The following is a 12,002-nucleotide window of genomic DNA, read 5'->3' as shown; positions in this document are numbered from 1 at the left end:
CGCTGCACAAGGTTGTGTGCGGCTTTCAAGCGGCCCTCGTGGGTACGAAACTCTTTACAGCGGGCGCTGCCGATGACTGTGCCACCCTGAGGGAAATTCAAATTACAATCAGGAATCACACAAGTCTCTTCTGCTGGCTTCCACTGCTCATTTACAAGATAAATATTTTTTCACTTCAGACAATTACAGTCTGAACATGACAAATGGTAAAACAATCTAATCTGATCGCAGGCTCATTAGGCTCAAAGCTCAAAGCATTATTGCTGAGTCACTACCAATGATCGTCATCACAGATGACCAACAACTTAGCAAATATTCCACTGTGTTTGCTCAAGCTCAAATACTGCTGCTCCCCTGTCAGACAGCATGTCATGGTGCTAACATAAACAGCGATAATTAACATTAACACAGGGTCAAGTGTTTAAATTTAAGGATTTAAGGGTTTCATAGTTCACAGCACAGAAGAGGAAATACAGGTAGTTTTATTTCAGCCTGAAGCATCTATATCAGAAGTGTGTGACCTGAAACAGAAGCACAAAGCTCTGCTCACCACTTGCAACATGCTGGAGACGCTTTCCCACGTTGCCTCTTTGATGTTGTCTCCTCCATCCACCATCCCCTGGTACCCCTGAGAAGACAGACAAATATGAAAAATGACTCCTATGGAAAAAAATATTGAAGGGGTGTCCCCTGAAAGTTGATGATTCAGATCATTAGTCAGAGACCCTTCAGGCAACTGAAATTTTTCAAGTCAAGCAGTGTGCATCTGGGCATCTTTTGGTCCCTAGATTTAGCTGCAGAGTGAGCGCTCCTTGCTTTTATGCTGCCCTCCGGCACAGGCAGCTGCCGACCCAGACCCCAGGGTGAGTCTGAGTGAGACGAGGCAGCTGCCCACAGGAAGAGAGGCTTTGCTCGATCAAGGCGCAGTTAGCCCACATTAGCTCAGAGGGCTAACTTTGCTTGTCTACTATTGTACAAATGTCACTGTCATCCTGAACATACTGCAGAGCCTCATTCAAATATTCAGACTCCACATGAAAAAAGAAAACTTTAAATAATCGTCAACTATACATATTGAACAGTCAAATCTGATTCAACTGACATAATGATGAGCCAGGTACAGCCCTAAATAATGTAACTATGGGTCATTTTATTCTCATCCTGAGCAGTCATATGCTCAGGACTGCAGATAAATGTTATTTCAATCCATCAATGATTATTTTTTAAAACTATTTAATTATTTAGTCTAAAATACATCAAAAAGTAGGAAAAAATCCCATACAATCATAACTTCCCCAAAACAAAAATGACAAATGTTGGTTCGTCTGGCCAACAGCCCAAAATCTTAAGCTTGCTCTTACATAAGAAAAGAAAAATCCTCACTTTTAAGAGGCTGGAACCCGAGTACGTTTGCCATTTTTGCTTGATAAATGACTTTCTTGATTTTCCATTAATCAAATAACTGATTCATCTGCAAATAATTTCAGCACGAAATGTTCAAAACAGTATATCAAAACAGAATGAGAGTTTAAATATAGTCTGTTGGCGTTACTATTTGTGCTTTTTAGGTTTCATTCCTTTTTGCTTATCCACAATGTTGTGAAAGCTGATCCAAACTTCCCACCAGAGTCAAAGCCAAAGTAAAGGCGTCATGGCACTCAGCTGTCATTACTCACGGCCCAGTGGGAATTCAAGGCTGATGGGGATGACAGTGCAGCCAGTGAAGGATGAAGTCTGCCCCTGGTAATCCAATTATATCAACACTGAGACCAGATCATCTTTCTCTGCCCCTGTCACTGCCATCAGTGGCGTCATGCCCATTCAGACTGCACATATATTCTCAGACGTTCGATATTACACAACTTTAATGATGTTAATGAAAGGGGGATTTGTTGTTGCTTTTCTTTCCTGATACTGAATCATATCATTTCTAACTATTTAAAGCACCAGCAGTGTGTTTTCTTTGTATCCCACAGATATGGTGTAATTCAGAGTACCTTGAATGGCTGTAGTGTGGCATGGATGACACCGGTGGGAACAAAGCCCTCAAAGCTGCATATCAAATGTCATTTTAAGACAAGATGAACGCTATATTTATTTACTGTCTATAAGAAGTAAGTAGCATTATGTGTAATGATAGAATAAACATGTAAACCTAATTTAAGGTGCAACAAAAAACACTGGGGGTGTTTTATATTTTGTAAATGAGTACAACTATCTCCGCACAAGAGCCATTAATACGAAAAAAAGGAGCACAAATTATTCTCGTGATGAAAGTGCACTCTCTGTGAGCTGGTGGATTTTATTCAGGCCAAATCAAATGAAGAAAATGTGAAAATATGAAACTAGCTTTACTGAAATAGGAATGACTTTTGATAGCCAGATCAAACTGGTGTAGAGCAAAATGGCCACGCATGGTCAACTGTGAACCACTGATCTGTATGGCACCAAACTCAACACACCTAAAGACTATGTATGAGCTGGCAATATCAAAAATGAATGCATTTGAAAATTCAGCTATTCACAACAAACGAGCCAGTAGGGTTGTGCCATATTTCGACTTGTTGACATATTGACAGGATACTGTTACCCACGGCAACAGCAAGCATGGCTGAAAGTGAAATTATGGTTACCCTAAATCCCCTTGGAATAAACTGTGGTGTCGTTAGGCCTGGGCGTCCTGAGCAACAGCCCTGGCCTTCTCAGACTGTTTAAGCGCTAAGAGGGAACTCATTCAGCAGCTCCTCTGGCAGCAGCACATGGGAGTCGGTGTTGTCAAGTCATTTTGTCATAAACCTTTAGTAACGTAAACCTACGTGACGCTCGCAGCTCGACAAAAAACTACATATATGTGACTGTGCGACAGTTATCATAGCATAACAGCCTGTCACAGGTTACAGCGTGATGATTAGAGGAGAAATGGCCTTTAATAACTTTTCACTAATTTGTCAAATTGTCAAGAATATCATTATTGCAAAACACCCTGAAATATCCTGATACTACCCCTACAAGCCGGTGTTAACCATCATAAGATCTGTGTTGTACATTAAGTATCCATATGAATGCAAATCTTCACCCTTCTCCCAGCTGGATATAAATATAGACTGACCTCATAGGGAGTCCAAATAGTTTCAGCAATAAGCAGGAAGTACAATTTTCCTCTGGGGAACAAGAGGAAGAGTCAGGACCTCTTTCTGCAAGCGAAAAAGCACTGTGATATGCATCACAGTTACAATACGATGTTTTTTGGGTGTTTTTTTTTTTTAATCAAATCATCCCCAATATGACAATAAATGAGCACTTAAGAATGCCTTTGAGGACAGAAATTTTGTTTTTGTTCATTAATTGTTATTTTAATTTAAAAGTATCCTTTGTTGAAATCCATATTTTATGTCTCAACACTTCATTCAAGTTATCTGGGTTTAACCTTTTTATAGTCACATCCAGATAATGCATGACTGCTAGCAAATGCAAGGTCTTATCAGCTCTTTGAGTCCTAACGGTTCTCTCACAGACGATCACAGCCCGACTAGGAAGACTCATCAACACTAATTTAGCTCACTGTCGAGTGTGACAGAGGGCTGCAGACGCCCCGGAGGCCACGTCTGGAGTCTGACCCATGAGTCATGCCTCACCTCGTGGACGAAGTACACCTTGGCTCCAACATAGATGCCCATTCGCACAACAGCCCGGACCGCCGCGTTCATACCTGGAAACAGACAGAAGAGAGTTAGTGGTTGTGATGGAAACAACGGTCTGTCTCAGTTATTCTGACTGTTATGGTGTGTTTGACACGATGTGCAAACAGCAGAAAATGGAAACAAATAAATTGAGAATACACTAGAGGAGCACAAACAAACAGACAACTAAAAAAAAGTAATTGGGAGTATTAGCTATACATTAGAAAATGATCGAAAAATCATGCGTTTAATAAACTGTAAATGGAGGACATCAACATCTACAGCCAAATGCTAGTGAAATGGTGATTTGTCACTGGACTTGCCAATGGGAAAAAAGCCAACTTACATACAGCCACCATACATTGGATTTATCACCATCTGTCACAACTGACCGACAGAGAGAGACTAATAGTAAAAATAACAGTGTAAAGAGGGTGTGGCAGGAGCCAGACAGACCAGCAGACAACAGCAAAGGTAAAGAGGTCAAACGGACACAGACAGAGAGAGGGAACAACAGTGTCCTTGAGGATACTGTGCCAAAATACAAATGTGTCTGTCGGAGCACTTAGTGAAATTAGACACAGGAAAGCCTATAAATCTTAGACCACGTCTGCGATCAACATGCGGATTGTATAGATTTATAAAAAGACCTGATGGTACAGATTGATTAAATAAAAGTATCTGATGTGCAACTGAATTGGCTGAGAGAGGTTGTATCTTGCTGATGTCTTGTTGCTTCAGCATTGCTGATTCATGCAGACTGAGCTGTGATTAAAGAACGAATTATGGAGAAACTGAATATGGAAGCCAATAATAAAAGATAATTGCAAAGGAAATTAGACTACAAATGATTTACAGCGACAACTGATCATTTTTATAATCAGTTTATGTATTAGTCATTTTTCAAATGTCCATCATTAGTTCCCAAAACTTTCCAAAACCCCATCCTGAGGGATCACAAGACCAGCTCACTGTGAATCACCCCGCTTGTTTCCACACACTTCTATGATAGTACACACACTCATATGATATGATGAACGTCATGAATGTGGAAGGCACGTTTGATCTTCCTGAGCCCATTGTTTGTAGTAGTATGTGCAACACAAGGCACAGCAGGCACAAGCTGTACCTCGCAGCCAATAGAGCATTGTGCCAAATTTCCTCCCACACCTCATGCTTTGAACAAGCCGTTCCATTCACTGGCTGCTGTCTACAGAATGTGCACGGGATGTGACTACTCCTTGCAAGACAATGTCATGATGTAGGCTTTGCTTAGATAGACAACAGCTAGTAAGAACGTAGCCCTCTTGCTCATTTCACTGAGGCTGGCACAGTGACACTGCTTCAGGCTCTGGTAAATAAACACCGGATCACCTGGATCCAGCTGCATACAGTCTCAGCTATAATGCTCAACTTACAAAAACTTGAACCAACAGTTGAGGGGAGTTGAAGGGTCGTAAAACTTGATCGATTTTTTTTTTTTGTCTGAGCTAGGGCTGCAATTATTTTCATAATTTATTAATGTCCGGGTTATTTTCAGACCAAAATCAATACGTATTCAGTTTATGGTCACATAAAACAAAACATGCAGCAAATCCTCATAAGTGACGAGCTGGAGAGAATGTTTGAGTTACATTTTTAATCTCAGAGATATTTTTGTGTTTTTCTCTGTATCTGTAATAAATAAAGTAAATAAGGTTTCATGCAGGATTAGGTGCACAAAAGGGGTTTCCTTCACAGAGGAAACACAGCATGTAAACTGTGCTAATGGGAGCGCTGATGGGTCGAGCTAGTGTTGCTAAGAGACCAAGACAAAGCTGATTGGTTCAAGGGGATCTGTGCAAACATGTGACATGGGTTTTAATTTGACAGAATGTTTAATGAGCTTAACAAAAAGGAATACAACAAAGAAATTAGGCGATTTCACTGGATGACGTATCATGGTGATGAACCATACATTCCTCTTCTTAGCATGTCAGTGTGTGTGTGTGTGTGTGATTTTCCAGCTGGAATAATTTGCTCTCACAAATCATGACATGCTGTGACTGTCTCCATCCAGTCTGACTGAACATCAGAGGACATTCTCTGAACATTCTCTAAAGGTTCTCTGGGCATTTTTCCAAAACTCCAGGTAACCTAAGAGTACGTACTCTGAATTTTCTCTAAAGGGTTTTTAAAAACTTTTGGAGCACCTTCTGTAAACCTTCAGGGAACATTCCCATAAAATTCTTTAATGTTTTTTTTCCAAAACCGTTAGAGAACATTTAGAGAACGTTCTTTAAAGGGTTCTTAAAAAACCTCCAGAGTTTCTTCGGTGAAACTTCAGGTAAAGTTTGGTAGAGGTACTCTGTAGGTTTTTTCCAAACCTTTAGAGAGCCTTAAGGGAACGTTCAGAGAAAGTTTCTTCAAAAACCTCTGGAGTACCTTCAGTGAACCATCAGGGAGTGTTTCCGAAAGATTCTCTAATGTTTAAAGAATGCTCTTTAAGGGTTCTTAAAAAAACCTCCAGAGTACCTTCAGTGAACTCAGGGAACGTTGCCTAAAGATACTCTAACCTTTTTTTTTCCCCCAAAACCACTAGAAAACCTTTAGAGAACGTTCTTTAAAGGCTTCTTTAAAGAAACCTTTTCCCTAAAGATTCTCTGGTGGGGTTTTTTTCCAAAACCTTTAGAGAACCTTGAGGGAACATTCAGAGAATATTCTCTAACATTTTCTTTCCAAAACTGTTAGAAAGAACCTTTAAAGGTTTTTTTTTTGTTTGTTTGTTTTAAACCTCCAGAGTACCTTCAGTGAACCTTAAGGGAGTGTTCCCTAAAGATTCTCTGACATTTTTTTTTCCAAATCCTTCAGAAAACCTTAAGGGAACATTCAGAGAACATTCTCTCTCTAAATGTTTTTAAAAATGAACCTTCAGGTAACGTTCCCTGAAGGTTACCTGTTTGCTAGGATGTTTTTAAAGAAATCAGAATTTGGGGAACCCTCAGTATGTCTCTTCTGTCACAAATGTTTTTTCTTCTTTATTTTTGTTAAATAATTCAATTTATTTTATATTTCTTATTAAAAAAAATCGGAATAAAATTCTAATATATTCTCAAACTAGTGACTGCACTTAATCATGGAATAGTTCAGAAACTTCAGGTTTATATAATTATCTGTCAGTTACAGCAGCATTTTTTACGTCTTCAGCTTTTGAATTAACATCTATGCGAGACGTGGGCCACATATGCACAGGGAAATGACCATGCCAATGAAAAACAGCTTTGCTCAGTGGCGTCTCGTGAGGCCCACGAGGGGTCCTGACTCCAAACCAGCAGCCTGTAGTTATGACTGGGAGAAAATCAGGACACTGGTAAGGCATGTGTGACATCATCAGGTGCAGTTCCAGTTATGTTGCCAGGAGGAACATACGCTGTTACTGACAAAGGTTCACTGTAATACTCAGGATGGGAGTTGATGTGCTGTGATACACTGCAGTGAGAATAAGAAACAACATATCTCTCCATTACAGGCACAGTGTTATGTAACAGGCCAACAATAGCTGTGGTTACCCTACAGCACTGTATGTATGGATGGCAGAGCATGATATGGACCAGTATATAGGTAGTAATGAGGAAAAATACATGATCTGGTGATGTTTCGGGGACATTATGAGAGCACTAGTGCAACAATATCACCATCATGTGTTATGAGATCAGTATTGAAGCTCAAAGACACCTCATGGAGATAATGCATGAATATTAATTATCAATATTATAGGCTAATTAATGACATAATATAACACTTGTTTATTCCCATTCATTTAAATTTCCTTGGAGGCTACTCACTACCACGTCAAAACACTGTGTACTCTCTGCTCCTCACGTAGGCGGCATAACCTTCCGTGACAGGACGGAAAGTTACTTGCAAAGACACCGGAAGTCGAGAAACTGCGCCTTTCAAATTAAAAGGCTGCAGTGACAAGTGACACATATGGTATTACTGTGAAAGGTCACTCGGAAATTGGATGTTTCACACTGGCTACCTTGACACTGGTCCTCTCACGACTCATCCTCAGTGATGCAAGGCACGAGTTTCTACATTTTCTTCCTCATGGGAAGTTCATCTGATCACTGTTAGGGTACTTCACTGAACTTTTCCAAACTATTACCCATCCAAACAAATTAGATGGTATTCATGGGGATTAATAATACAAAAAAGAAAGCTGAAAACTCTTAGCAGTTCATACAACACATCTAAAATCATATTGTGCTGATCTAGAGCAAGTAAGGAACACAAGAAAACTGTTGTAGTAATGACTCGTGTGAGCTGATGATTCAATTACATGACCTGAAGGCACCGTGGATGCGCACGGGGACGCATGCTCAAACATAGGCTACACATCTAAGCAGCAGCAACACAGCCTGTATACAGATGCAATGGTGCATGATGCATGAACACCTTATATAAAGAGAGATGTCTTTTAAATGATTAAATGATCAAGATCACTTGTTGATGCTGGTGCTGCAGTTATCCAAAACTGCACCAACATGCACTTATGTTCATTTTACCAGGCCTGGATTATGAATATGGTTTGATTTAATACCAAACTATCTCGGGGGATGAATTTTGCATCCATGTAAAATGTGTGAGGTTGGAGTGTGAATGGGAGCGTCAGCTGTTGCGTAACCGCCATTCAGATTCATTTAACACCCTATAAATAATTAAGGCAGAATTGCGAGTGGCAGCACGATGAAAAAAATACATACACAGGTTTATACTATTGGAATATAATAATCTTTTTCTCTTTGGTGCACTGAGGCGTTTCAGCTTCGCAGGAGATAGTAACTGTAACGTAATGGGACCTTTAGCGCACAAGCTTGCGGCGGGGCATCCATTATCGGACAGGTCTTTGGCTACCGTGTTTCGGACAATCCTCCGATTAAATATGATCCATTACTGGTGGCAAACATCCAATAAAAAAATATTTTAAAATTTGGAAGTGCTAAAAATATTTTGCCGACTGAAAAATTAAGGAAAAGTGTGACCTGGCTTGAGCTTGAGAAAAAACGCATTTGTCGTGTGTAATCTTAAATAAAATGACACTCAGCATGAGGTTGAAATATGAGTTATTTTTTTCTAATATTGACTGGCAGCACTTTGAAGCGTGACTATAGGCTACACAAAGCCAGCAGCGCTGTCCGATGATGGAACTCCAGCCACACAATGTTACCTTGGGCATCTCCTCCGCTTGTCAGCACTCCGATGGATTTACCAGCGCCGGACAGATTCTCGAAAAATTTCCGGGTGTCCTGCCGCTTCGGTGCCACCGCGCCAGCCATGTCTGTCTCGGGTCCCTGTCACCTGTCCAAAAAATTAAAAAGGTACTATATGACAAGCCGCCCTGCAGCGGTAAGTATCACTGACAGTATTTGAGACGGAGCAGACACTGTAGTAGGACTGCAGTGGTTACCGCCCTCAAGACTCACGTACACACCCCCTGACCAAAGATCGTACTTACAGTAAGATGACTCACTACATACTTTAGTGGGAGCACATACAGGCCTGCACGTGTAAAATATACTGGAGTAAGCTACAAAGTACAGGTTTGATTTACACTGAGCACACCCCACCACTTTTTGAAAATGGCTGATTTTGTCTCCAGTACTTTTAAAAAATATTATAAAAAGTTATGAAAAATAGCTTACTTAGTTTCTCTCTTGTTCTTTCTTACTACTTAAAGGAAGGACCACTGGCTAGACTTGACATGTGCTCGTATGGTCTCTTCACATGATGAAATAGAGACTTGACATTGGGCAAAATCAACATACATGTTACCCAACAATCATCAGAGCATACCTGCATATGGAAAAAGTATCAAATGAACTAAGAAAGTATTCATTTAATTTAATATTTTTTTTATAGTTTATTCATGATTATTCTAGTTCCTATAAAACAAGGATTCATTCATTCATTTTCTATAACCAGGAGCTGAAGCCTATCCCGGCTGACACTGAGCGAGAGGCGGGGTACACGCTGGAATGGTGTCCAGACTATCACAGGGCTGACACATAGAGACAGACAACCATTCACACTCACATTCACACCTACAGCCAATTTAGAGTCACCAATTAAACTCATCTGCATGTCTCTGGAATGACACAGGGAGAACAGGAAAACTCCACACGGGTTTGAACCGAGAACTCTTTTGCCGTGAGGTGACAATGCTAACCACTGCACCATTGTGCTGCCTAGAACAAGCATACTACTGAGGGTTTTACCAAAAAAGGAAAAGAAAAGAAAAGAAAAGAAAAGAAAAGAAAAGAAAAGAAAAGAAAATCATGATGGAGACGGGTTTGCATTTTTGACCACATATGACCTATAGTAAATGGCGCCATTTTTAATTTAATGTGAGTTCTTCTTGAGCTATCAAAGTCCTTTGACTATATACATTAATTACAATGAAATACTGCGTCATTTATGTGAATAGCTGCCACATGCACATTTAAAGACCTTACTTCCACTGGAGGATGGCAGAGTCATGCCTACATGTGTGATAATGCAGCAGAGATAACATTAGATGAGAGAAGTTGATATTTTAACAGATCCACTGTAATTATCTATTCTGACCCCATACCTACTCACCTATTATCAGTCTACTCCTAAATGACCTGCCTGCAAGCTGCCTAGATGCGATTTGCTAGCTTTATGCAGATGACGCGATCATATATGCACCGGCTAAGTCACCTAGTAAAGCTTCAGAGATCTTAAATGCATGCTTAGGTGGCATACATCAGTGGCTGCAACATAATCACTTTGTACTGAATTGGGGAAAAAGCAGTTTCAGTGTGTTTCTCAGTTAGAAAAAGGGACTCACTTAGAAAATGTAATATCAAGACACAGAATGAAAGAATAGAGGAGGTCAATGTCAATTTCAAGTTTTTAGGAGTAATTTTAGATCATCAGTTGAAATAAGATAGACACACGAAGAAGATCCCAGAAACAGTAAAAACAAACCCTAATTGTTGATTGATCTGATTTCCTCTCAGTTTTCATACTGCGTGACAGTACGGGCTAAAGCATCACCATCTACAATCAGACACTTTGCATCTTTATACAATAAGGCACTGAAAATAATGGACAAAATATTAGAGCAATACAATCTTTTAAGCTTTGATAGCATCATTAACTTTTGATTCCTGAAATTAGTTTTCAAATGTATCAACATTCTAGCTCCAGAGCCTCTTTCCAGATTGATGCAAAGACAAGACGGTAACAGAGTAACAAGGAACAGCAGGAGTGGCGATTGTAAAATACTATATTGTAAATCTAAATTTAGACAATCAGCTTTCTCCATAAAGAGCTGTCAACTCTGGAACACATTACCAAATGACATCAAACTGATTACGGATTTACAGTCCTTCACAACAAAGGTCAAATGCTCCAATCTTAGCTAAATGCACAAACAATTAAGGGGTATAGTGTAAATGTATTGTGGTGTGTGTATTGTAGCAGATGTATTTTATTGTGCCTTCCATGTTTAAAGTGTATTGTGGTTTTATGATGTATTAACATTTTAGGCCTACATGTAAAAGCACAATCAGACAAGAGACAAGAGTATAGCCAGCTGATTTACAGTCAGGTCCATAATTATTTGGACAATGATACAGTTGTCATCATTTTGGCTCTGTACACCACCACAATGGGTTTTAAATGAAACAAGGAATACCAGCTTAAAGTGCAGACTCTCAGCTTTCATTTAAGGCTTTTTTCAAAAATGTAGTATGAACCGTGTAGGAATTACAACCATTTCTTCACACAGTCACAAGTATTTGGACAAACTAACATAATCATCAATTCAACAGTCAGTTTTAATACTTGGTTGCAAATCCTTTACAGTCAATGACTGCCTGAAGTGTTGGACACATAGACATCACCAGATGCTGGGTTTCTTCCCTGGTGATGCTCTGCCAGCCCTTTACTGCAGCCGTCTGCACTCCCTGCTTGTGTTTTGGGTGTTTTGCCCTCAGTTTTGGCTTCAGCAAGAGAAACACATGCTCAGTTGGATTCAGGTCAGATGATATGACTTGGCCATTGCAGAACATTCCACTTCTTTGCCTTAAAAATGTCTTTGGTTGCTTTTGCAGTATGCTTCAGGTCAATGTCCATCTGCACTGTGAAGCATCGTCCAATGAGTTTTGAAGCATTTGGTTGAATCTGAGCAGATAATGTAGCCCTAAACACTTCAGCTTTCATCCTGCTGCTCTTGTCAGCAATACAAGACTTCACTAGAATAAATACAGAGGGTTTATCACAAGATGCAAACCATTGGTTAGCCTTAAAAAT

The 12,002-nt window shown here is 39.8% G+C and overlaps 1 protein-coding gene across 3 annotated transcripts in view; it reads right to left on the bottom strand.

The window, feature by feature from the left end:
- LOC125901663 (ATP-dependent 6-phosphofructokinase, platelet type-like) overlaps positions 1 to 9,122 on the bottom strand; it is a 36,295-nt gene extending 27,173 nt beyond the window's left edge. For 2 of the 3 annotated variants that reach the window (XM_049597453.1, XM_049597452.1), the window contains exons 1-4: positions 8,890 to 9,122; positions 3,636 to 3,709; positions 551 to 628; positions 1 to 86 (exon numbers count right to left, since the gene is read on the bottom strand). The exon at positions 1 to 86 is cut by the window's left edge and continues 104 nt beyond it. In XM_049597453.1, coding sequence (XP_049453410.1) covers positions 1 to 86; positions 551 to 628; positions 3,636 to 3,709; positions 8,890 to 8,998 — 347 coding nt within the window. In that variant the 5' untranslated portion in view covers positions 8,999 to 9,122. The remainder of the gene's footprint in view (positions 87 to 550; positions 629 to 3,635; positions 3,710 to 8,889) is intronic. The other variant, XM_049597451.1, reaches the window with a different exon arrangement.
- Between the last annotated feature and the right edge of the window lie 2,880 nt (positions 9,123 to 12,002).

The sequence above is a fragment of the Epinephelus fuscoguttatus genome, linkage group LG15 (assembly GCF_011397635.1).
Source record: "Epinephelus fuscoguttatus linkage group LG15, E.fuscoguttatus.final_Chr_v1".
Classification (NCBI taxonomy): Eukaryota; Metazoa; Chordata; class Actinopteri; order Perciformes; family Serranidae; genus Epinephelus; species Epinephelus fuscoguttatus.
The sequence above is the reverse complement of the archived record's forward strand: the minus strand, read 5'-3'. Positions and strand labels throughout refer to the sequence as shown.